Raw genomic sequence first — 25,336 nt, forward strand, 5'->3', positions numbered from 1 at the left:
CTGCGCTTCCAGCTGCGCCTTTTGCCTCTCGAATTTGGCCTTACTTTGCGCGAAGTCTTCCTCATCCAGATCCATACCTTCTTCGTCACTGATAAACTCCTCAGACGAATCGGCTGTTGCTAGATCGGCATCCACAGCAAGATCAGACTGTACAGCTTCATCAGGACTGGGAACGCTGTACTCCTTTTCGAAGGAAGGTTTGTTGGCTGTATTAACATCAGACATTCTGCGTTCGGGCGATGCAGGCGCAGTCTTAAAAGTACGATCATCTTTGTTCTCCTCTGCTCTCGTGGTTGACGGGTCTGAAATCTGACGGTGCACACTTTGAGGCGATGTTCTTGGGATGAATTGTTGAGACTTCTCATCTCCATTTAAATCTCTCTTAGCAGGCACCGTAGGTTCCCTGTACTGAGGAGCACCAGGTCTTATCCATTGATTCCATGCAGGGGCTCTCGGCGCCCCAGGAGGAACACGGGATGGAGCGAGCCCATTTCTGTCCATGGGCCTGTGAAGAGGTTGTCCGCGGTCTACAGAACCCCTAGGAGCCATGGGAGGTCCGCGAATAGCCTTGGGTGCAGTAGGGATGTTGGGATTCTGCATGACAGGTGATGTGCTGAAGGTGTGTGCATTGCGTGGGCCGCTGGGCGCTGATGGGGGCGGTGTACCGAGTCTTGGTGGTGCCATATCCACTCGTGGTACTCGTCCGTCTTGCGCGTTGCCAGAGCTAGAATGTGACTGAGGAGTGGGTGCTTGACTCGACAGAGTCTCCGGAGGTTTTGCTGGAGTCATCTGCGCCATTTGAGCGATACCAGGACCCGAGGTACGAGGCGACGTTGGCGTGTTGTTCAAGTCTGGCTGGAATGACCCGGAAAGGCTACGTCCCTCGCGAGCTGCTGTTGGAGCTAGTTGTCCAGCTGCCCTATCATCTGTTCGCAAAGCCCATGGTCCAGTGGGCACTGGAGGCTGTGGCGCAGTTTGATTTCTAGCCTTTGGTGCAGCAGGCGCTCTCTCAATTGGCGACTCCCTAGGCGCGGTTGGAGGTGCGTTCTCATGTGCTCTAGGAGCTCTAGGTGCAGCAGGTGGTGGCGCAGTAAGTTGTGCTTTGGGAGCGGTTGGGATAGTCTTGACTGCAGGAGGTGATGGGATTGGAGGCTTGGCAGGCGTGGCTGGAGCACGATTCTCTGGTGATGCTTTCCAGACATTTGAAGTAGGGCCGTTGTATGGCTGAGACTTGAACGATAGTGACCCAAAAGCAGGCACTTGTGGGGCTGACGGCGGAGGTGAGGAAGCACGAGATCCATATCGAGCAGCCGAAGATTCGACGCGGCCAGCTAAAAGATCGTTAGGTGGCAGAGGCATAGGCGGAGGTACATTCTGAGGCGGCAAATCACGTCGAGGGGGCTCCTTGATTCCGGACAAAGATGTCGTTGAGGGTCTTCGCATTGCCAAATCATCTCTCGATGACTCGAAGGGTGGCGGACGCTCGGCTGGAGGTTGTGCTAATGGCACTTGTTGATGAGGAGTTGGCGGACGTGAGTCGAATCTGCTGGTTGCTGGATCTCTTCTGAAACGATCAGGCTCACGCTCGCGATCATCACGATCAAGCCAACGGTCATCCTCGCGTCTCTCGGGACGCCAATCATCTCGGTCGTTGCGAGATACGCTTCCCCACCTAGTAGGCGGCGATCTGTCACGAGGTCTGAATGTGTTTCGGTCATCTGCAGGGCCGCGACGGTCTCGGAAGCCAAAGTCTCCTCGACCCCTTCCTCGACCTCTGCCGTTAAAGCCACCTCTACCGAACGAAGGCTGTCCAAATGGCGGTGCGTCCGAGTAACCAGGTCCAGTATTGATGGGTCCGTCTCTGGAGTCACGACGGCCTCTACCAATGTCAAGATCCCGAGGCGGGATGGGTCCATCTCTGAAACCTCTTACAGGTGAACGAGCCCTTGGGGATGTAGGTCTTGGCCTACGATCAAACTCACGTTCTCTGAATGAGCGGTCAGTTCCAAGAGGTGGTGCATCTCGCAGCTCTCTAAACTCTGGTCTTGGTGGTGCGCCTCTACCGCGAGGTCCAAGTGGCGCTGATGAGCCAGTTCCTGGACCTGGTGGTGGACCTCGAGGGCTGTCATTGAAAGTTTTGGGACCTCGCGGAGGATCCAGTCCTCGGCCGAAGTCACCGTGTCTGTTGTTGTTAAATCCAGGGTTTTGTGGTCCGCTCGGTCTCCATTCCTGATACCTCGGCGGCGATCGCGACCGGGTGCGAGGTGGATACCGGGACTCATGTACCGGAGGAAAGCGTGACGACATACTACTAATGTACTGCACAAAACATTATCGTTAAAGAGAATAGATCGTGGGGCACGTGCTGCGTCAACGCTTATTGCGCCGTTGAATGCTGGAAATGAATTTGCGACGAGCCAGAAATCGTCAGAAAAACAAATGCGCGCGATTGGTCGTGTCTGCGCGAGCTGTCAAAGAAGTGAGTTGATTAATGGTATGCGCGGTGAAACTTGCAATCGAGGCGTGGCAAGATTTGGCAAGGTCCGATCTGGATGCCAAGACCTAGTAGGGCTTTGCTGATCCGCGCTTCGGGGTCTTCGAAGACAAGGCACTCTCGAATCTCCCGTGTCTGCGTAACGATTTCACTCTCGACTTTCAACACCCCAGCGAAGATGACCTGGAAGCTCAAAATTCACCCTCGAGTCCTCTATGGATCAAAAAAGGCAGTAGAAGTCCCTGAGTGTCGCTGCTGGGGAGAAATTTATGAGAACAGTCCAGGAAAATGCCGGATCTTGAACGATCAGGGCGAAAGAGGCTGGCGGGGTGGTCACTTGGGTATCAAAAAGAAGCGAAAATGATGCCGAGTCCGAATTTCGATGTCCCTATGAGTCCCGAGGTCGTCTGAGCGAGATGGAGATGTTTGTCTGGATGGTGTTGAAAGACAGGAGAAGGAAACAGAACGTGTAGAGTAGGCGTGCGGAGCGACGAAAGCCAAACTCTATGTCATGCTGATTGGCCGGTGCGTCTTAGTTTCACGCATCTCGTGGACTAACCCGTGAACCGTACGCTCGGGCGGAATGTCAGGAACTAGAGTGAAAATCTAGTCATTGGTGGATTGGCATCTTCTCCAACAAAGAGACCAGATTGCACAAACAAGCCGATGCGCGGCAAGCACTTTGTCTTCAAAGCTGCGGTGTATATATGACAGGACGAATTGCTTGAACGAAGACTGATGGATCGCGTATGTCATCTTGAGGTCCCTCAACGGTGATGAAGCTCAAAAGTCTCGGCTGCAACATCTGCAAGTCCAGCCTCCATGCAAGCCAGGAGCAGGGATTTGCGGATCGAGATGTGGATCCTCAACTTGATAGCTGTCTATTCCACCCACGTTAACAAGCAAACCTCCTCTGGACAATTGGATAATAATTTCATGTCGCTATAGTTCCCAAAATGAGCGTGCATAATAGGATCGCATATTGTATTAGATCGTTATTGCCGTCAACCGCCATCCAAACTTAGCTTGTCTTGTGCAGTATGCGTGCCGAGCCGCTTGCATTTAGAGTGACCTGTCGGGCGTTAGTCAGCCTCGAAAAATCCAGGGTTCTCGAAAATCTCCTAGACCAGAAATCACGCCAGGACAAGAAGAATAGTCGCCGCCGACTCGCACAACAACTTTGATCTCGCATACGACATTCGCGCGCATTCAATCCTTACAAGTCATCCTTGCAACCATGGCCGCGCCAACTGGAGCTCAAGATGCCGTTCTCAAGCCCTCTGATCCGGTACCTGAAGGAGCCATTCCTGTGACTGGACTCGATTTCGACAAATTTGCTGGCCGCAACATCACCGTTGCTGAGATGGTAGAAAGCATGGGTAACATGGGCTTCCAAGCGACATCAGTCGGACAAGCAACGCAGATCATCAACGGAATGGTAAATTGATCTCGACACCTCGAAGCCGACAAGCCGACTAACTCGAGGGCGATAGCGTGAATGGCGTGACGAAGAGACGGGACAAGGCACAACGATTTTTCTGGGATACACATCAAACCTCATCTCCTCAGGTCTGCGTGAGACACTGCGATGGTTGGTACAGCACAAGCACGTTTCGGCAATTGTCACAACTGCTGGAGGTGTTGAAGAGGACTTCATCAAGTGTCTGGCCCCTACGTATCTGGGTGCTTTCTCCACGGCCGGAGCCTCTCTAAGAGCCAAGGGCATGAACAGAATTGGCAATCTGGTTGTGCCGAACAGCAACTACTGCGCGTTCGAAGATTGGGTAGTTCCGATCTTTGACAAGATGCTGGAGGAACAAGAGACGTCAAAGGATACAGAGGAGCCCATCAACTGGACTCCCAGCAAGATGATCCACAGACTCGGCAAGGAAATCAATGATGAACGCTCCGTATATTACTGGGCATGGAAGAACGACATTCCTGTCTTCTGTCCCGCTCTGACAGACGGAAGTCTAGGAGACATGTTGTACTTCCACACATTCAAGGCTTCACCACTGCAGCTGCGTGTTGACATTGTGGAAGACATCCGCAAGATCAACACAATCGCAGTCAGAGCCAAGCGTGCAGGCATGATCATTTTGGGAGGAGGCATAGTCAAGCACCACATCGCTAATGCATGCCTCATGCGCAACGGAGCCGAGAGTGCTGTCATCATCAACACCGCCAACGAGTTTGACGGAAGCGATGCAGGTGCACGACCGGACGAAGCTGTCAGCTGGGGCAAGATTAAAATCGACGGTGACAGCGTCAAGGTGAGTAGATTGCGGCGGCTGAGCGCATGAGATGATTGGAGGATGTGTGCTGATATAAGACGCCCTGCAGGTTTACGCCGAGGCGACGGTTGTGTTCCCTATGATCGTTGCATCAACATTCGCCAAGGTAGCTTGAACGTTTCCATGAATACGGCGCAACAAATTGGAAGAGGCACAGACTTGAGCCATACGAGGCAGACTGCATCCTGGCTCACATGGGACCGCTGGACAGGCTCTAACACTCGACAAGAGCATGCGCTCGAGAATGCAACACGTCTCCGAGCGGATAGATGCTGTGCAGGCAAGGTGCATACGTTTGTCTTCCTAATCAAGCACAAGGACCCAAGTTTAGCCAAAAGGGCGCCCAGGCTGATGAGGGATTAGGCGCGAGCCGAGCCGCAGTCTTAGCGTCCGCGCGGCAATAGCAGGGCATTAGCGCACGTGCCACTCATAAGCCGAGGTCAGGATTAAGCGGCACCTTGATGAGCATCTCCTCAGATCAAGATAAGAGCCGCTGCTGCTGCCTCGTCATGTGGGTCCCCTCGATCGGTTCTCGAGTTACTAGAGATAGACAGAGTGTTCAAATGACATATCAGTCTCGATGTGAGAAGCAGCAAGGTGTCTCAATGTCCTCCTTTCATAAGATGGCACAGAGCTTCAAACATTAGACGTGTTATGGCAGGCGACAGCTGTGTATGTCTCAGTAGCTAGCAATAGCTAGCAACAAAAAAGAACTTCTTTGACTGGAGCCTGGACGAAGCGAGCCTGATTGCCCTTTACCAATGTCGCAGGTGCATGTATCTGGCTGTCTGGCGTTGGAATGGCGTGTGGCTGCAGAAGCGGGGATGACCTGATTGCGCAGCATGCATTGCATGTGAAACCAGAAATTTGGTTGGACCAGGCTTCTTCTTGGCTGGCCATAAGGTAGGTGAACAGTCATCAAAGAGACTTGTCTGCTTTGCTGTCGATTGTCGTTTGGTGCCTGGCTTTCTTCTGCTTGCTGGCCCTTCACTATGGCTACCACGCTCACTCAACCACCGCGCGCATTGCAAGCGCAAACAACAACTTCGACACACGACTTGCCTTCCGTTTACAATCCCACTCACGCGCTTCACCACCCTCCATACCTTTCTGGCATGGATCAGATTTCTGTCGACGACAACAACGATTCAGAGATGGAGGGTGCTGATCACCTTCCTGTCGACGGACGAGTAAGTCCACTCCCTCCTGGCCATCACCCTGATTTCGCGCCTATCGCGATGCACGATGTTATCCACTTCATGACTACATGCACTGAGAGTGTGACCGCTAACATTTCATAGAACTCAGCCACTCCTACACCCATGACCACCGTCAACGCTATCGATGCGCCGCCGCCCGTACCTGAACCTGTCTCGCCTGCACGCCCACCACCACCGCCCCTAGCACCTGTCACACGTACAGAAGATAGTGAAGAGGAGGATGATGATGAAGACGATGATAGAAGTCACATAAGCGATGAGCGCGCAAGAAGCTTTTACCCCTTTCACCAAGACACAACCGTTCCGGATGCCGAAGAAACCAGGATCATGCGCGCATATACCGAGAACAGCGCTCTAGACGATGCGCACTGGCAATCAAGGACCTTTTTCGACCTACGAGACCCTGAGTTGGTCCCGAGAGAGCAAGGCAGCATCGAGTGGACTATCAAGGACTTCAACGGCACTAAAGAGAACCCTCGCAAGAATTTACTGCTCACCTCGCATACAGTCAGTATTGGTGGCTATGATTGGAGGATTAAACTGCTGCCACATGGCAACATGCATACCGATCGCCTCAGCTTATACGTTGAGAACGTCTCTGTTCAGTCATCGCCGGAGGAGCAGTGGTCTCAGCTACCTCTTCCTCTGCTAGGTGACGCGAAAGTTACAAGACGTAGTTCGGTCGCTGCACAAGTATCAGTCCTTCTCTATAACCCAGAAGAACCACGCGTGAACGAATTCAAAGCAGACGCCTCTCAGTTTTCACAAGATTCACCTGACCATGGTTGGACTCGCTTCACGAGTGTGCCATGGTATGAAATTCACCGTCGTTCTTATGCTCAACGACAGCCTCTACTTCGCAATGACACTCTAGCTGTCAAAGCTTTCATCCGTGTGATTGATGACCCTACTGGCTGCTTGTGGGCTCCCAAAACATCTCCAAAAATGGCACTGACTGGTCTGCACCCTTTTTGCGACGACCGAGAAGACTCTGCGGTGTGCCCTGTGTTGGCCTTGTGGTTGCATCTGCGACCGTTCCGTGAGATGATTTACCGGCTCGGAGCTGCCGATCTATTCACCAAGGATGGCGATAGTACAACCACTGAAATCCAATCGATGCTATGGCGCATGCGCTCCAGAATTGGTTGGGAGAACGAGAACAGTTACGCACCATACATTGGCGACTTTATCGACGACTTTGCTTCGAGAGGCTCCCAGCATACCATGCAGACTATGGACGCCATGCAAACTATGAGTGTCATCCTTAGCGATCTGAAATCCGAGCTCAAAGACAATGAAGCCGCCCTCAAGGATTTAACAGACCTGTTCGGAGCAGATTCATTCTCCGGTGATAGAAAGACGAAGCGGCCGATAGAGGGCAAGGCTTCGATCCAAGAAATTGTCAATGATGGCTTGCCTCAGGATCTGCTTCAGAGCGAAGTCCTTACACTTGAGCTCGAGCGTCAGGTCTTTGACTTTGAAAAACGAGTGTGGTCGAAACTGCTCAACAAGGTCCATCTAGACGATCAGATCACGGCTTCTGACGGCTCTTCATACACGCTCTATGGGTTCGTCGCCCATGAGGGCTACCTACGCAACGGCAGATACACGAGCCACTTTCGTCCTGCCGGTCTTGGAGGCCTTTGGTATACCTACATGCACAATAGAGATCCGACATGTCAGACCAGAGTACAAGCTGTGGCATCAAAGGAAGGAGTCACCCATGGCTCGGGTTCAACCAGGATCGAAGAGCCCGTCGTGTCTTCCGATTCTCCTGTCAACTATGGTCATGCTCTGCACCAAACCGATGCCGTGGCTTATGTGGTCGTCTACGTGCGCAGCCAAGCTCTTGGCCTTACAATAAACGAGCCATGGGACGTACCTGAATGGATTCCCAAGATGTATGGGCCTCCACAGATAGACGCTTCCAATGGCGCGAACACTGTGCATTCTGACGGGATGACAACTAATGAAGACGAGGATGAGGAGATGAACGACCCACCTGAACCATCTCCAGACCAAGAACCTGCCGACAGCACTCTGACGAAAGTCACGATAAACTATCTCTCGCAGCCCTTCTACCAGGGATGTGTCAATAGTAACTCAGACTACCATGGTGCCGGCCGCTTGATCTCCCTCAACGGTGATGATTACACCGGCAACTTCAGCGATTCTCAGCGCTCTGGGTATGGCAAGATGCTCTATGCCAACCGCGACACGTATGACGGCAATTGGAAAGACGGCAAACACGATGGCCATGGCGTCTATACTCAGCATCGCACTGGCAATGTCTACGACGGCAACTGGTGCGAAGGCAAGAAGTCGGGCTCAGGTGTGATGTACTACAAAGTCAGCGAGGAAGATACCAAGCTTTGCAGAATTTGCTATGGAAACGAGGCCAATGCTGCGTTTTACGACTGCGGCCATGTCCTTGCTTGTATTGACTGCGCACGCAGAGTGGAGGACTGTCCTATGTGTCGTCGTAGAGTCAGAGATGTGGTCAAGCTATTCTATACCGCTTGATCCTGGTCGAATTCGACAGAGATGCGAGACGCAGATAGCATTTCCCAAGTATGTAACACGTATTAGATGAGAAATCGCACAATCGTCTTCGAAAACAAAACAGTAATCTCTTTGGCCTTATCTCAATCCTACAAACTCTCGTGCTTTTTTATAGTACAATTATCATTATACATCGCCGTCGGAGAGAGAGCTGGAGATGCTTTGCCCTCAACTCATATGGCTACGTTTTCCATCCCCAATACGCTGCAAACAGTTGATGTGGCTGTAACAATGCAGAGAAGTATTCGAGAACAAAGCCACATCCATCGAGAGTAGTCGATTTGTTGCCACTCTCTGGACAGAATTTGAATCTGGATTCGATTGTGCATTTCTGCAGCTATGATCTGACTGCCTTCAGTGTAAGAGAGGTTGAGTTATGGTGTTAATCCAATGCAATTACATGTTCTTGGACTCTGCAAGGTTCTTGGTGTCAGTTTTGTCAGAGAATCTGCAAAATACGTCTGTTTCTGACTTTATCCATCTTTGGATGTATACATAATCTTCATGCGTAAGCTTATGGTCGTCATGAACCAGCTAGAAGCAAAAGACAAAGTTGATAGCACTACTCGTAAGATGCAGGAACATGATTTTCTGCAGCTTCCAGAGTAGGAAGCAGGCGGGGAGAGCTAGTTCGGCTGCCTGCTCTTTCTCCTGATGATCTGCGGTTCTCTCTTCGATGTCTTCATCAACTTCCACTCATCAGCGCCAATCACTTTCATCGTTTTATTTCGATTCTGAATTAACTTGACATCATGACGGACTCGCCGCTTCACCTTGAGCACCTGAATGGCTGCCCTTTGGTCGGGAAAAGGGAGAACATTGAGTGAGTGAGTATGATGAAAGAGTTGGTCATGATCATTAGGTATTGGTAAAGCTTGGAAGACAAATTACCGGCGTACTCACATACGAAGTGAAGTGAAAGTAGGCTCGGATGAGAGTACTTTGAGCTTTACTCTCGATTAGGCATCGGATGCACATCTGCTGGCATTGAATTCAGAAACACCTTGTTCCAGCATCTCTCACTCAACCTCTCGCACACCATTGGCTGAAGGTCTTCAGATTCACCATCACTTTCACTTCCAAGAGTCCGGTGGATATAGTCATCACCGCAACAATTTCTGCTTTTTCTTCTTTGCATCTGCATCCAAGAACGCATCCACCCGCGACCACTGTTTACTCTCCAACTCCTAGTACCTCTACCAATTGATTCATACAATACAACATCTGCTTCCAGCAACTTTTATTTTCTCCAGCATGGCCGACATGTCCAACCTGGATGCCCTCATTGACGAAGCTATGCTCTTGGGTGATGGTGACGCCAGAGATCTCGCAATTGATATCAGGAACCAAGAAGTTGAGCACCAGCGCGTGCGGCGGAATCGGCTCTGGAACCTCGGCGACATGATTGACAGCATAAAACATCCATATCTGGACTTCTCTGATATTGTTACGGTCGTTGAGGCTGCACCAGACGAGGATGCTCAACTTCAGGCCGTCATGGCCAGACTGGCGGAGAGGGGCGAGTGGGATCCTCTGCTTGCTGAGCTGGCTATTGCGACAGTTGGCCCTCAAGACACGGATGCCATTGTCTACTTTCTCAATTCTCTGGCCATCGACAAGAAGGATCACATCACAACTGCTGGTGGCAAGAAGTTAGTCGAATGTGTGGCCTGCGAAGAACAACTGCCTCCCAAGGATCTCATTCTTACATCTTGCGGACACTGTTACTGCGGTTCATGCTTGAGCTTGGTGTTCAACGCATCTATATCAGATGAATCACTTTACCCTCCCCGTTGTTGTGCCCAGACGCCGATTCCTATTGAGCACGCAAAGAGATTTTTGGATTCCGGATTCGAGGAAACATTCAGAGACAAGGGCGTGGAGCTCAACACTATCGACAGGACTTACTGCTCGAACCCAACATGCTCGGCATTCATACTTCCTGAGGATTATGTGAGAGATCGCGCAACCTGTCACAAGTGCTGGCAGAGAACTTGCATCGTCTGTAAAGCCCCTGGTCACGAAGGCGACTGTCCTGCGGATCTTGAACTAGCCGCATTGCTCAAGTACGCTGAAGACATGGGCTGGCAGCGCTGCTACAACTGTCTAAGCGTCGTGCAAAGACACAACGGTTGCAGTCATATGGAGTAAGTACCAGGTCGAGGTTGTTCGGATACTTTTTGACTAACGGGTGCCAGATGCCGTTGCGGAGCAAACTTCTGCTACAACTGTGGCAGGCGGATCTTTGTTGAGGAGACTACACGTTGCCCCTGCCAAAACGCGGTGCATTCGCCCTACAGATTTTACCGTCGAGATGAGCATCCGGTTGACCCGTGGAATGAGGTTCCAGCTGATGTTCCGGCCCTCGCTGAACCCGTCCCAGCCGACTTCATCTGGGTTGGCGTACCGGAAGAGAACCCAGAACTAGAGCAAGACAGATCGCAAGCAGGAACCCCTGACTTCGAGTGGCCTCTCGACCAGCGTGAAGATATCGACAACGGCGAGCGAGCTTCCTTAGCCTCATCACGCCGCTCACGCACTCCAGATGTCGACGCTGTCCAAAATGTTACCCCTCCAATCGCAAACGAAAGACTACTACCAGTAACTTCCGATGCTGCCTTCGTCAGTGCATTGAGACAATTTCTTTCTACCATCTCTACGCAACTTCCAGTTCTCCTCAACCAAGAATACGAGAACCAAGCTCTGAATAACACAAGTTCGGCCATGTTGCAGCCTGAGCTGGCTTCTAGATCGGCTCCTGAAATGGCTCTTGAAATGGCTCCTGAAATGGCTCCAGATGATCTCAATCGAACAGCAGATGAAGATTCTCAGCACTCAAGAAGCCGCACGTCGAGTGAAGACAACCCGGCATCGGAGAAAGTTTCCTATGTTCAGCTTTCCGACCATTCCGACTCAGGAGTAGAATCAGCACAATTCGATAACCCCGTCTCAAAAAGAGAAGCAGCGCAATCCAGCCACAACATTGAGGATGCCTCAGAGCACAAGAGTATTGAACACTCCTCGTTCACATCAAAGCAGTCAACAAGACACAGCCATCTGCGAACCAAACTCTCGCTACGCCGTCTCCTGCGTGTTCTGCGAAAGGCAGGTATATCTGCACTGCGCAGAAAAGGACACACTTCTCCATACAGCGATGAAGCTACCTTCGAATGAGAAAGAGATCGTAAGTGAGGATGACAAAGACAGGCTGGAGGAGGAAGACATGCTCGAGGGTGATAGTGGATGGCCAAAAACCAGGACCAAAGACATCGAAATGGAGACGACAAAGGACTCAGAAAATGGAACGAAAAGACCAATGTTTCTTCGCGAGCATCTCAACCACTCTGACATTCAGCGGAGGAGATTCTAGAAGAATTGCTGGCGCAAGGAAGAAAGATAGAAGAGTGCGATGGGAGTTCAAAATAGTTATGGGGAGGAGCACAAGAAAACGAAGACCGGCTTTGCTAGATGCGCGCGGGCAAGCTTGCTGCAAACAAGAATCTCATAGATAGCAGAACAATGAGAATACATGACCAAGATGCCTGGAGAGTGATGCATATGTGAGACCAACAATAGATCTCCAGCAAGTAAGCTGCTTGGACGTCAGGCTTGAATCCAAGGCACAATGCAAGAAGCAGCGTCACGAATTGTTCTTTCCAGTAGCGATAATTGCAAGATCCCTGTTCCGTATTTGACCAAAAGACAGATCAAGTAGACTGCTGTGGCGAGCCCAAATCGTAACAGTGAAATCGCTAACTTCTCACACTATCGACTGTATCTTTTCATCATGAGTACTAGATTCAACTGTGTGAAACCCATACTCCTTAGACCACCTAAGAAGATCTAGAGTTTGATGTTGACGATTCTTGAACCCAAGGCTCCTGACTTTCAATTCCAGATAAGCGCTGTAACTCGGATCGCTAAACCAGGTACGCATGAGCATGAGTTCTGGATTACTTTCACGCAAGAGTGTTTACCTCGGTTTCCGTGCCCTGATCCTTGTTATTTCCCTCAGATTAGCTTTTAATCTCCCAACACAATCCACTCATAGACCTTAATGGACTAGACTGGAGGGTTGTGGTCGGCTTGCAGTATTGTGGTAGTTATCTCCATAGAAGACACGTTTTTCACAACAGTATTGTGCATTTCTAGCCACAGCGACGGTCCTCAGCATAGAAAGGGCTCGAAGAGCAATGATAACGGCCATTGCTCGGTGGATGAACTCGCCATACTGAAGGCGCGACGTCAAGAATCGCAACCAGAGAAGAATACTACCTCGGATTTTCAGGCTGTTAGATGCAAATCTTGATAGCAGAGCTATCGCGTAGAGCAAGCAGACAGCGCTCGATGTCAGGGCTTGTTGAAACCACCGGTTCACCACAAAGAGTGACACTCTAGAAACGCCAGACACGAGTGTAGTGTTTAGCACGATGCTGTGGATATCAGCTTGTGCTTCCTTCCAGGTCTCCAAACATTTCGCGCCGTTCTGGAGGAAATGCTCTTCCGAAGGTGTGCTTCAATATTCGAATCAGCAGAGGCACCTGAATGCAAAAATGACGCTGGACCTCCAAAGTGGATGTCAACGGCCGATCATGTACATAAAATTTCTCAGGTTCCTGGAGTTGGCGAAGTAGTTCTCCATTTATATGGTCTAGTTTTGATGCCCAGAAGTTGTTCCCGACGTAAACGCAACTGGTCTACGGTCTTGACATGGTCGAATCCTTCGGGCAGCCTTATCGCAGGGTTGTTAAAGAAGCAGCGATTACAATCGTACACGTCTTCGCCGGCCTGTGATTCTTGTCGGCGGCGCCAATACAACCTCATGCCTCCACGGCGTTTTCCACCACAAGAAGCACAGTATCTTTCCAATTTCTCTGAGGTCAATATGGGAACATGTGTCTTCCAGGAAAGTTGTTCGCGGGTCACAGCTGATTGATAAACCCATTCGCCCAGCGTGAGTCGGATGGCGAAGTCTGGATCTGTGTCCCTTTTGGTCTTATAGTGTTTCCTAGCATATTCCACGTGCCGATCACAATATTCTTGATCGACGGCGCGCCTATTGCGCTTGTAGATGCTCGATCGGGCGTTGTCACGCTCTCGCCAGATGGGATTGGTGTGATATTTATTGCGACTCCATGCATTCTTGTACTGTCGCAAACGCTCTTTCTGTAGCTCAGGATCGTTTGGGGTTTCAGAGTCGTCTGTAAGTTCTGATTCTGTTGACAGTGCAGAGTCCTTCGGCAGTTCATGATGTTCTGATGATTTGTTCTGCACAGGACTGGTGAAGAAGGTGCGTGAGGTGGCAGCCGAGGACAATGGCAAGCCCAAGCAGACCCTTAAGCGCAGAGGGACTTGATGAGTGATGTATCTGAAGGTCTGCATGGTTGCAGAAGAGTGAGACAATTGTACGAGTATGAAAAACGATCAGATGTCGAGCAATATTGTATAGCACATGTGGATCAGAGAGTTTGCGGCAGAGGGCCGAGCCACTCCGGCCCCGTGCGTACATGGACATACCACGAGCTACTGACCTCACAATCAATCCACAAACACACAACATGGCTCCTTCACTCCAAATCTCGATACCGACGACATCAACAGCCGAACAAGATGGCAAGAAATATACTCTCTATCACGTCCAACTCGCGCTTCCTATCCGCACACACGAGACCCGTAAACGCTACTCGGACTTCACCTCCCTCCACGATACCCTCGTATCCCAGACCGGTGCTGCACCTCCAGCCCCTCTACCGCCAAAATCATGGCTTCGTCGTACAGTCGATAATCCCGCTTTGACCGAACAACGACGACGCGGCCTCGAAGCCTACGTACGAGCAATCCTCGATGCCCAAGATGCACGCTGGCGGTCCTCGACCGTATGGCGTCATTTCCTCGGCCTGCCCAACGATGACAAACAATCCAAGATCAAGCAGCAGAACGACAGTGTTGCCGACCCAGCAGCATGGTTAGATTTACACAGAGATGTCAAGAACCAACTGCACGATGCGCGTCAACTGCTCAAGAAGCGAGATGCTGCAGCCACTGCCCAAGAACAACACGCCATTTCCGCAAACGCAAAGGCTGCTCTGGTGCGTGCGGCTACAGGGCTTGCTAGACTGGACGACGCACTCACCAAAGCTGCTACCAAAACAAAAGAAGATGATGATGGAGGTTGGGGTCAGGCCTCCCGTCTAGGCGAAGGAGAAATTCGCCGTCGTCGCGATATGCTCGGTCTTGCGCGTGCGGAAACAGAGTCTCTGGAGTCCAACCTCAAGTCCTTGGTCGTGAAGCCACAGGGAAGCATGTTGAGTGCTTCTTCAGCAGCAGCGGCCGCTTCAGACAGTGATAAACGCGCACTCTGGGGTGATGCGCCTGCGGCGAGGAGCTCTAGACGTGTGTTGGGTGGTCCAGCACAGGAGACGGACAAGACTCGCGAATTGGACAACAGTGGTGTGCTACAACTGCAAAAGCGCATCATGGGCGAGCAGGAGCAGGATGTGCTCGAGATTGGCAAGGCTGTGACGAGGATGAAGGAGATGGGTATAATGATTAACGAGGAGCTGGTTGTGCAGAACGAGATGCTGAATATGCTGGACACTGACGTGGATCGCGTACAAGGCAAGATTGACGTTGCGAAGAAGAGGATCAAGAAGATCAACTAGAGTTGGGGTCTTGGAAGAGAGCATGTTTCATTTGCGTTCGAGGTTTTGGTTGTTCTTTCATTCTGGTCATTACATGGATACCCTTCTTGTTGGTTCGTTTTCCCGGTTGTAATTAGCATAATTTTATCATATCATTGCATCTTTCACCCCGTTCGCTAGCTCGACCAACATCCCAAACTAGATTCGTTATCTGACAGTGACCCAGATTTCGTCTAATGCTTGCTTCATATGGCTCGACACTTGGAATGACATACAGAAGCATCTTCAAGTATCTACTTGCCAACACCCCTACCACCCTTCCTTCTCTTACCCTTAACATCCCTTCCTTCCTCAATGGCCAAAAGCGCCTCCCTCTTCTTATCACCCACAACATTCAAAGCATCCCTAACAACCCTACTTTCCACGTTAACGCCTTCCTCAACATACTCTTCCATCTGCCGTCCCACGCGTTCCTCGATCGCCTGCACAAGCCCAACATCCCTCTGGCCCACCAAACTCACAGACGTGCCTTTGCGCCCCGCTCTCGCCGTTCTTCCGACCCTATGCACGTAATCGTCAGGGTCACGGGGTAAGTCGTAGTTAATCACTAACGCCACGGAGGGGATATCCAGACCACGGGCGGCGATGTCGGTGCAAACAAGGATGCGAGCGGCGTTGGCGCGGAAACGGGCGAGATTGTTGGTGCGGTCTGATTGTTGGAGACCGGAGTGGAGGGAGGTTACGCGGTGGTCGAGGCTGCGGAGTAAGTGTTCGAGCAGGTTTGCTGTCGAGGTGCGGTTGACGAAGATGATGGTTGGTTTTTTGACGTTTTGGTCTGTGAGGAGGAGGACGTGGAGGTACTGTGGGTTGGTCAGTATTAGAAGAAGGCAGAGATGGTGGAGATTAGACAGTCTTACCTTTTCCTTGTGCACGACGTTGACGAGGCAGTAGGTTTGGTGCAGAGTGTCTGGGATGGCGAGGGTATCAAGATCAACCTGTGTCTCTGTTAGTATCCATATTCAAATCTTAGGACTGAGTTTCAAAGCAGCATACCTCACAGACAGCCACAGGAGGTTTTCCTTTGGCCCTGGGTTTATCCTGCAATGCTCTAACTTCCGCCGTAACAGTCGCAGTAAACAGACAAGTCTGCCTCTTACTCGACTCTGGCAACACCTCCATACAGACCCCCAAATCAGGCAACATACTTCCCTTGCCAGAAGCCAACAACCTATCCGCCTCATCCAAGACCACAAACTTGACTCTTCGCAATCCAGCAATACTTTCCTCTCCGCTGCTGTTGATATGATCTGCAAGTCGTCCAGGCGTGGCAATAACAACATGCGGTCTCCTCGCCAACTCAATAGCTTGAGCTCTCATATCCGCTCCTCCAGTCACCAAACAGACTTTCAAATTCTGTACTGCGCCAATAGCTTTGAACTGTTCGAAAATCTGCAGAGCAAGTTCTCTAGTTGGTGTAAGCACCAGTCCAAAGATACCAAAGGGGTCTTTGGCCCATTGTTGCAAGATGGGCACGGCAAAAGCAACAGTCTTTCCCGAACCGGTTCTGCTGCCACCGATACAGTCGCGTCCAGCTAGAATTTCAGGGATGGCAGCTGATTGAATGCGAGTGGGGTTTTTGATAGCCATGTTGGCGAGCGAAGACACCAACCAGGGTGAAACATTCAAATCTGCAAAAGTAGATTTCTCGTTTCCTTTTTGAGCTGCGGCGATGGTGGAAGAGACAGCGTCGATTGTTGAAGGTGTGCTGGTGGAAGTCGATGTTGGCTTGGCCTTGATACGAGAGATGGATGGTTGAATGCGAGATGCAGTAGCCATGGGCGCAACTTTCTGTTGTGTAGTTTCCGGTTCAGAGTCCGAGTCTTCTGATCCTGTTGGCGAGAGTCTGCGGCGCTTCCTTGATCCATTTTGGTTTACTTCTTTGCGCTCGCTATGGATGCTGCTGGCGCCCGAGTCGCTGGAGTTGCCAGAATCTGAGCTAGCGATGGAGGCTGCCATCTTTTTGTTATTTTCCCGTTCTCAAGTTTCGATCTTATTGAAAGGACAGTCCTTAGAGTTTTGGTAACGAGATCTTTGTGGTGTTGTGCTGTTATTGACAGTGGACTATTTTTCGCCTTGATGGTCGGAAATTTTCGATCGCACGTGACCTTAGTATAAATTATATTGACCAAGACGACACTCTCAATCCTCAAGGAAGTTTGCAAATCTTATTTCTTTTTAGATTGTATTTATATGCTCGTATATACAGTATGTTCGTGTCGTAAATCAAATCTTTGACGTCTCATGCTTGGTTCAAGCAGAGGTCTGCTCCTGCTCTTGCTTTGCCTCATCAAAGTAGTTGGGCACCATCTCTTGTTCGCGGTATCCACCTCTAGTGAAGCTCTTCATGGGAGTAAGACCGTACTTTGCGAACATGGCCTTGTCCTCGTCCCAGCCGTTGCATTCGGTGGTCAACATCTTCTCACCAGTGAAAATGGCGTTAGCGCCAGCGTTGAAGCACAAGATCTGCTCAGCCTCGCTCATGGTGGTGCGACCAGCGGCGATTCTGATAATAGTGGCGGGCATGACAATTCTTGCAGTGGCGATGGTACGGAGAATGGCGTCGAAGCTGATACGCTTGCGGCTGGGGTCGTCACCAAGCGGCGTTCCCTTGATAGGGACCAGAGCGTTGACAGGGAACGATTCGGGGTGAGCAGGCATGTTGGAAACGGTGTAAAGCAGACCAACGTGGTCCTCAGGCTTCTCGCCCAGACCAAGGATACCACCAGAGCAGACGTTGATGCCAGCCTTGCGAACGTTCGACAGAGTTTCCAGACGCTCATCGTAGGATCTGGTGGTGATGACTGAAGGGTAGTGCTCACGCGAGGTGTCGACGTTGTGGTTGTATGCGGTCAAACCAGCTGATTTGAGCTCCTCGGCCTGGTTCTGGTCAATCATGCCGAGTGTGACGCAGACCTCCATGTCCATGGCGCGAACACCCTCAACCATGGCCTTGACATTCTTCAAGCTGGTCTTTCTTCCTCTCATGTCGCGCCAGGCGGCGCCCATGCAGAAGCGTGTGCTTCCATTCTCCTTTGCAATGCGAGCCTTCTCGAGTACGTCATCGACTGGTGACATCTTGGTTGCCTTGAGGCCTGTATTTTGATATCAGCTTAGCCCTTTCAGGACCTAGTCGTATCGCAGAAGGCATACCAGTGTTGTAGCGAGAAGACTGAGCGCAGTACGAGCAGTCTTCCGAGCAGCCGCCAGTCTTGATGTTCATGAGGGTACACATCTGGATAGACGAAGGAGAGTGGAATCGGCGGTGCAGAACACCCTGTGGTTTGTGTCAATCATGATAGCTCTGATACTCGAGCAGCACGTGTGCCTACCGATTGATGTGCCAACTCCATCAGAGGAGTCCTGTAGATTTCGCGGATCTCATCCTTGGTCCAGTCATGTCTGGGACCAGTCTGTCTCATGGCATCTTGAAGCACGTTTCCGGTCCTGGACACAGGGCTTGAGCCTGCGGCCATGGCCATGCGGTCGTCCACGACTGTGCTGAAAGGTCGGCCATTTGCGATCTGTCTCAACGACCTTACTGCTTGGCGGGTAGACATTGTGGGCGTCGTGGTCAATGGGAAAAGGACAGAGAACAATTGAGGAGACCAAGACAACGACAGACACACTGTTGAGCGCAGACGGCAGAGAGATTGTGAGTGATGAGTCGAAGGGTCAACAGTAATTCCGTGCTCCTACTTCGCACCCCTCGGTATTCGGGGTTCCTTGGTGGGGGAGCTCAATCGCGGGCCGGTCATCAATTCACCGGGTGCTCGACTTGTGATTGGCTGCTTCTTCGGACAAGCTTCGGGGACAGGCGCTAGAACCGGCCCATTGGAGATCTTCCATAGACCTGCAGAGAAGGTCCTTTTCCCCCTCAGTTCAACCAAATTTTTGTCGACCTTTGGTTCTTGGCTGCTTGGGCAAAGCCATCGAGGCGGCTGAAGAGGCTCATATCAATAGTCTGCAGCCTGGGATGAGGGCTATTTCTTGGCCCTCTTTCAGCTGAAGGATTTGGTTGTAGCACAAATCTCCTAGCCATGGTTCTGGCTCAATATTTGTAAACCATGTCTCCTTGCTCGTATTCTCAAGATGATGGTCTGCAGCTGATCATTTGAGACCGGTTCTCTGCATGTGCCATCAGCATTTGTGTACACCCCTGCTGTTCGCTAGCGTGACAATGGACATGTCCGGACGTGCCAAAATAGATCTTCTGTAAAACCATCATGCCGACCAAGTTCTGCAAGTGTGAGCGTCATGATTGCTTTGTTCAATTGAACTGGTGAAAGGAATATATGAGAAGGTCTCACTATTCAAGAATTAGTGCTCGTTTTATGGCAGTTGCTATTATTGCGCATGTGCTTCAATAACTACCAGTACAAACGTCGCCTACGACTTATGCACAGTCGCGTACAAATTATCCACCAGATCTTGTTGCAAGACCCTGTGCTTCTTTCTCGTTACCCTGCACTACTAGTGTCACCGCAGCTGCACAAAGCCGTTGAATGGGCGCTGTTGCGGCCGTTGCGACAGAACGGTCAGAGTCGCTTCTACTCCTACCTAGTTGCTGCTGAACAGAACAGGTCTTATCACAGCTTTCGAGAACGACATGATGTGAGATAGGCGGTGCTAGACAGAATTGAAGACTCATGGCAGTGAACATGGGTTTCTGAACATCTATTGCTGCAAATCGCTTTCTAGCCTATCTAACGAAGGCGTGCGTTGGCCGAAGGATCTTGAATTTGTGAGCATGATCTGCAGGTTCGAGGTCGCCAGCTGTTTGGGCCGGTCTCATTCGTTGGCCAGAGCAAACAGGCCAGATTCCAGTCACTACTCTAAAGATCCCAAATCCCAAATCACCGCGTAGACGCAAGCAGGTGATCAACATGGTAAACACAGAATCTCGACGCGTAGTCACACCACCTTGTTCCTCGAGGACAGAGGCTGCGAGAACTTTTTTTCACGCACGAATCAGCTGGTTGCTAGAAGACATGATGTTCACGTAATCCCGAAGAGTGCTCAGTTGAACCAGAGTTTCTATCACAGACTATTAATCGGACCTGAGCGCGTCTCCACATAGTGTATGCACATCAATATTGAAGCTGAGAGCTGTGGTGACATGGTATACCATGTTATAAGCTTTATGGCGGAAGATGATTGACGTGAGCCACAATCCGAACACCCCCTGAGTCTCGGAGAATTGAATGATGACACGGGATACGGCGCCTGGCTGAGACATCTGAGACGCGAGCCGTAACCAGGGAGCTGGGTTGAACGTTGTTGCCGAACAATGGCCAACGGAGAAGGTGTTTGAATTGTGGATGAGCAGGCACTCTCATACAGTTCGAGGTCACAGAGCCAGACATACCGTTGTGGCATTTCGGGAGCTCGAAGTTCCATGTTCTTCATGTCAAGAAGAGAAGGAAGTTGTCAGAGCAGAGCGCAACTCAAACGCCGAGCCCAGAGAGGAAAGCAATTCTGGTAGCAGCTCCCACGTAGACGAAACCCAAATTTCCCCAATACATCGAGTTCCAGTCCCAGAATTGCCAATAGATGTCAAGTCCTACGTCTTTGACGCTGTAGATGTGACCGAAATCGGCAAGCAAGAGGCCGAAGAGAAACACTCTCCAGACGCGAAGGTTGGTGGTAGAGCGTAAGACAAGGGCTTCGTTTAGTGCAAATACAGCGTACATATTTGCGAGTTGACTCAGAACGATGCTTTCGCGGGCGGATGGACCGAGAGAAACGGCCGAAGCCGAGGCGTATGTCATGTCAAGGTACTCATGTTGCTGAAACCAAGCATAGTAAGCACCGACGGCTGTAGCGACAGGTTCAATGTAGAGGAAGAACAGGCGGTACCACAAGGCGATGAGGGCAGCATTGGCAGGCGGCATCGTTTATGATTGCGATGGGTGCAGCAGGAAATAATGATGTACGTGCATGCAAGAGGGTGCTGCGGAAGAGAAAAAAAAGCAGGACGCAGGGTTTCGGATGGCGGTAAGCCAAGAAGAGAAATGACGACTGTGACTGTATTTGTACAGTACAGGATGGGAATGCCTCGGAAGCAGGCAGTGCTGGCGCAGCGGGAGAAACAGGCGCACAAGCGGACGATGAACGGGACCGATGAATGATGGAGACAAGCAACAGCAAGAAACAACAGCGACGATAACAGCAACAGGAGTGATTAGTACAATAGCAAGCCAGCACAAGCTTACGACGGTGCAGAGGCAGAAGCGTGACGGAGGTCAGGCGGGAGGCCTCGGGACGGCGGTCTGATTGCTCGAGTGTACGAACAAAGTGCGAGACAAGCAAAGTAAGATTTGTCGAGGGTAGAAATGGAAATGATGACGGAGGTCGCAGTCCAATAACGCGATCGGGATGTCTCAGAAGTAGATAGAGTGTCTCGCTATGCAAAACAAGGCAAAGCGCCGGGCAACCAAGACGGCCTGACGATGACTAGCACCGCGTAGGGCCAACCCGCCGGGCCAGAAGAGTGGCAGAAAAACAGGGAGGTCGCAGACTCGCAGCGTGAGCGTGGGAGATCGCAGGAGTCGACCGCGGCAATTTGACTTTGCTACTGTTTGACACCAAGACTCTTTTCGCTCAACGGCAAAGAAACGTAACGCGCGCTGTTTCCTGCTGCTGGCACTGCGCTGCTGCTGCTGTTGCTGCCCTTTCTCCCTCATTTCAAACCAATCGCCCCCATTTCGCTGTCGCTTGTCGCCGGTTTTATACCATAAAAATACTGAGTCCGCCACGACTGGGGTCCCCCGCCTAGACACTTAATCCATCATAACCGTTTCGCTTCCTTCCCTTTCGCTTCCTTTAACTCTCCTTTCCGCCTCGCCCTCTTCTTCCCTCCACCTTCGACTTTCATCGTCACCACTACATCCGCTATCCAACCTGCTCCACTCCTTTTTTAATCCTCCCAATATCCCTCGCTCTGAAACAAAAAGTTTCCACTCCTCGGCCGCATTGCTTTACTCCACTGTCTCAGCCGTAACACGGATCCACTCTCACTCACTACGACTCGATTGAATCCGCAAAAACTCTGTTTACCCTCGCCAAGGGGCCCCCATCAAGCCACCATGTCCAACTATGATCTAACTCATATTCTCGACACCCAACACCACAAATACTACTACACCTCCTCTCAGGCTTCGAGTGGTGCCGAGTCTTCCTCATCTTCGACCTCCTCTTCGCCAACCCGACCGCACACTTCCCAGGTATCTTCGACTGCCTCCCTTGTAGCGTCTACTCAGGGTCACCACATCTCTCGTCCATCAACACAGCCTCTCTCCATTCCTCAACAATACCACTCCTTCGACCACAGCCTCGAGACCGAACAAAGGCGGGAAGCCGACATGTTCCGTGACGTCGAGTGGAGATCACCAAAGCTAGATCAGAACGAGAGAGATATGTCTTTGAAGCGCGCTTCTTCGGCGGATCCCAGCCAAAGCTCAAACACAAAGACCAAGCAACAGAAGGAGAACGGCATCTTCAGAAAAACGTCGCAAAAGTACAGAGGTCTTCGTGCACACCTTCATGGAAGGACTCGACGCAACTCTGGAGATCTCATGGAGGGTGTCGAAGGTTCTTCTTCTTCTGCATCCATTCCCGAACACTCGGCATCTTCTGGCCCTTACCCCAAGGGTATTCAGCGTTTCAACCCTACCAATCGCTTACTTCAGTCATTGAAGGCTCCCAGACACGACACGCCACAGCCCGCCAACGCTCCCTCGCCTACACTTCAGTCCTCCTCGACCATGCCTGCCCTTCACTACAACCCCGACCAACAATTCATGCATCGCTACATTTCTGACTCAAATGCTGGCGAGGCTGCTCGCCGTGCTGCTTCAGCCACCAACGCTGCTAGCTACGCTTCCAATGCCCGTCCATTTGTTCCTCACTATCAAGCGACAAGAGATCTCCACCGTAGCCGCATCGGCAGCATTCCCGGAGCTAGTGACAGTGGCGCCGATCTTGCGTCCAATGCCGACTTGGATGTCGAGATGGCTGACATTGCAGAGATCGTGGCTCCAGTCAACAAATGCTCCGACCCTGTTGAAGCCCTTCCCACTGAGATCGTCACTTTGATCCTCTCACACCTCGATCCCGAGAGTCTTAAGGCGGCCCAACGAGTTTCCAAGAGCTGGTCTCGCATCGCCAAGGACCCTCTGATCTGGCGTGCACAATACCTCCGACAATACGAGAAGCAGACCTATGTGTCACCTGCACCTATCCAGATTGGCGGTACTGGCACAGGACTCCCCGATCAGCCTATGCAACATTGGGAATTGATGCACGACGCTAGAAGACGTATTGACAAGAACTGGACCCGTGGCGATCAAGGCGGCAAGGGTATCTATCTGGCCGGCCACACCGATTCCGTCTACTGTGTTCAATTCGATGAGCAAAAGATTATCACCGGATCTCGCGACCGCACAATTCGTGTTTGGGATATCAACACCTACAAGTGCCTTAAGGTCATTGGCGGTCCTAGCGTTCGTCCCTCTCCTGGACCTAAGGTTTTGCGTACTGTGGAATACCCCAAGTTCCACCATGCCGAGACATCTGTTAATGGCACTGCCTACGGCAACAGTATCTACCACGTTCCTTCCGACTTCCACAGCGCCAGTATCCTCTGCTTGCAGTACGACCACGAGATTCTCGTCACTGGCTCCAGTGACAACGATCTTCTGGTCTGGAACATCAACACTTTCGAGCCTATTCGTCGTCTGAAGCAGCACACTGGCGGTGTCCTTGATGTCGCTTTCGATGAGAAGCACATCGTTTCCTGCTCTAAGGATTGCACCATCATCGTCTGGGATCGCAAGACTCTTGAGCCCATTCGCACCCTTACTGGTCACCGCGGTCCTGTCAACGCTGTTCAACTCCGTGGTAACCTTCTTGTTTCTGCTTCAGGCGACGGAGTTGCACGTTTGTGGGATTTGAACAAGATGCAATGCGTTCGCGAATTCCCTCAGAAGGAGCGCGGTCTTGCTGCCGTTGAATTCAGCGATGATGCTAAGTTCGTCCTTGCTGGTGGTAATGACCATGTCACCTACAAGTTCGAAGTTGCGACTGGAAACGAGGTCAAGCAATTCACTGGCCACACTCAATTGGTGCGTTCGCTGTTCCTTGACACTCAGAACCGTCGCGTTGTCAGCGGTTCCTACGACTTGGACCTGCGCGTGTATGACTATGACACTGGTGCTCTCCTTGGTCGCTTCAACGAGTGGACTACTTCTTGGATGTTGGCGGCCAAGTGCGATTACCGTCGCATCGTCTCTACCAGTCAAGATGGTCGCATTCTCATGATCGACTTTGGTCGTGACAATTCTGGCCAAGTCATGCCTGGTGTCGAGCTTCTTAAGAGTGTTGAGCCGCTCTCGCTATAAGGCAAAGAATACGAACGGGCAAGCACACGGGATAGACAACAAGGAGCTTAGGGCATGGGAGTTTTGAACACAATTCTGGGAACAAGCGTGATACCTCGGATAGGGTAATTGGCGAAGCGGCATCTTTCTTTTTCTTTTTTCTCTTTCTCTTTTTACTAGACCACTTTCCTTTTTTCTTCTACATGGTTTGGATTCTTGGGACATGGTTTCTCGGCGAGCAAAGGTCAAGGCATAGCGGCGTTTTTTGTGGTTTTTGTTCTCTGGATTCCCACCATTCCTCCTTCTTACCATCTGGTGGTGAAGTATAGGGCGTTTCTTTCGTGTTTTTTTCTGTTTGGAGATTTTGAGATGCGCTCTCTGTCTTTCTACAATTCTAGAATCCATGCCATTTGATGGCATTCTTTCTCTCTACACTTTGTGCTCCTCTCACGTCCATTCTTGTCGATGTTTTAATTAAGGTCTGTGATTGTATAAACAGCACAATTGGAAATGGCATAGTTGTTCAGACGTTATCCATACCAATTCAAATTCAGAATAGATGATAATGCCATTCTGAAACATGGTTAAAGTCTTGATGGGAGTTTTCGATCCCATCGCAGTATGGTCTCAATCTACTCTTTGATGACCATATGGAATCGAAGCAATAGACAGACGATGTTGTCGAGTT

The 25,336-nt window shown here is 51.0% G+C and overlaps 9 protein-coding genes across 9 annotated transcripts; 5 read left to right on the top strand and 4 right to left on the bottom strand.

Annotated features, from left to right (window-relative positions):
• Window positions 1–3,731: 3,731 nt before the first annotated feature.
• Window positions 3,732–4,903, top strand: M437DRAFT_46393 (deoxyhypusine synthase; the record flags this gene model as incomplete). Its single annotated transcript, XM_041021259.1, has 3 exons — window positions 3,732–3,932; window positions 3,988–4,767; window positions 4,838–4,903. The coding sequence occupies 3 exons, from the start codon at window positions 3,732–3,734 to the stop codon at window positions 4,901–4,903; spliced, it is 1,047 nt and encodes a 348-aa protein (XP_040880836.1).
• An 877-nt stretch (window positions 4,904–5,780) lies between these two features.
• Window positions 5,781–8,531, top strand: M437DRAFT_83526 (uncharacterized protein; the record flags this gene model as incomplete). Its single annotated transcript, XM_041027949.1, has 2 exons — window positions 5,781–5,978; window positions 6,090–8,531. 2 exons carry the CDS (start codon window positions 5,781–5,783, stop codon window positions 8,529–8,531), a joined length of 2,640 nt encoding a protein of 879 aa, XP_040880837.1.
• Window positions 8,532–10,067: 1,536 nt separating this feature from the next.
• Window positions 10,068–10,844, top strand: M437DRAFT_45570 (uncharacterized protein; the record flags this gene model as incomplete). The annotated part of the gene is made up of 2 exons (XM_041021110.1): window positions 10,068–10,717; window positions 10,769–10,844. Coding segments are annotated over 2 exons (726 nt in total), but the record flags the coding sequence as incomplete, so codon positions are not given.
• A 2,334-nt stretch (window positions 10,845–13,178) lies between these two features.
• M437DRAFT_45883 (uncharacterized protein) lies at window positions 13,179–13,952 on the bottom strand (the record flags this gene model as incomplete). Its single annotated transcript, XM_041021167.1, has 1 exon — window positions 13,179–13,952. One exon carries the CDS (start codon window positions 13,950–13,952, stop codon window positions 13,179–13,181), a length of 774 nt encoding a protein of 257 aa, XP_040880839.1.
• Window positions 13,953–14,128: 176 nt separating this feature from the next.
• On the top strand, window positions 14,129–15,232 carry M437DRAFT_83528 (Phox-like protein; the record flags this gene model as incomplete). The annotated part of the gene is made up of 1 exon (XM_041027950.1): window positions 14,129–15,232. One exon carries the CDS (start codon window positions 14,129–14,131, stop codon window positions 15,230–15,232), a length of 1,104 nt encoding a protein of 367 aa, XP_040880840.1.
• Window positions 15,233–15,504: 272 nt separating this feature from the next.
• On the bottom strand, window positions 15,505–17,047 carry M437DRAFT_45551 (DEAD-domain-containing protein; the record flags this gene model as incomplete). Its single annotated transcript, XM_041021105.1, has 2 exons — window positions 15,505–16,206; window positions 16,265–17,047. The coding sequence occupies 2 exons, from the start codon at window positions 17,045–17,047 to the stop codon at window positions 15,505–15,507; spliced, it is 1,485 nt and encodes a 494-aa protein (XP_040880841.1).
• A 474-nt stretch (window positions 17,048–17,521) lies between these two features.
• Window positions 17,522–18,828, bottom strand: M437DRAFT_45890 (biotin synthase; the record flags this gene model as incomplete). Its single annotated transcript, XM_041021170.1, has 3 exons — window positions 17,522–18,363; window positions 18,422–18,545; window positions 18,601–18,828. The coding sequence occupies 3 exons, from the start codon at window positions 18,826–18,828 to the stop codon at window positions 17,522–17,524; spliced, it is 1,194 nt and encodes a 397-aa protein (XP_040880842.1).
• Window positions 18,829–20,715: 1,887 nt separating this feature from the next.
• M437DRAFT_65135 (uncharacterized protein) lies at window positions 20,716–21,162 on the bottom strand (the record flags this gene model as incomplete). Its single annotated transcript, XM_041024550.1, has 1 exon — window positions 20,716–21,162. The coding sequence occupies one exon, from the start codon at window positions 21,160–21,162 to the stop codon at window positions 20,716–20,718; it is 447 nt and encodes a 148-aa protein (XP_040880843.1).
• A 1,908-nt stretch (window positions 21,163–23,070) lies between these two features.
• Window positions 23,071–24,669, top strand: M437DRAFT_46111 (WD40 repeat-like protein; the record flags this gene model as incomplete). The annotated part of the gene is made up of 1 exon (XM_041021209.1): window positions 23,071–24,669. One exon carries the CDS (start codon window positions 23,071–23,073, stop codon window positions 24,667–24,669), a length of 1,599 nt encoding a protein of 532 aa, XP_040880844.1.
• Between the last annotated feature and the right edge of the window lie 667 nt (window positions 24,670–25,336).

The sequence above is a fragment of the Aureobasidium melanogenum genome, assembly GCF_000721775.1.
Source record: "Aureobasidium melanogenum CBS 110374 unplaced genomic scaffold scaffold_7, whole genome shotgun sequence".
NCBI classification, from domain to species: domain Eukaryota; kingdom Fungi; phylum Ascomycota; class Dothideomycetes; order Dothideales; family Saccotheciaceae; genus Aureobasidium; species Aureobasidium melanogenum.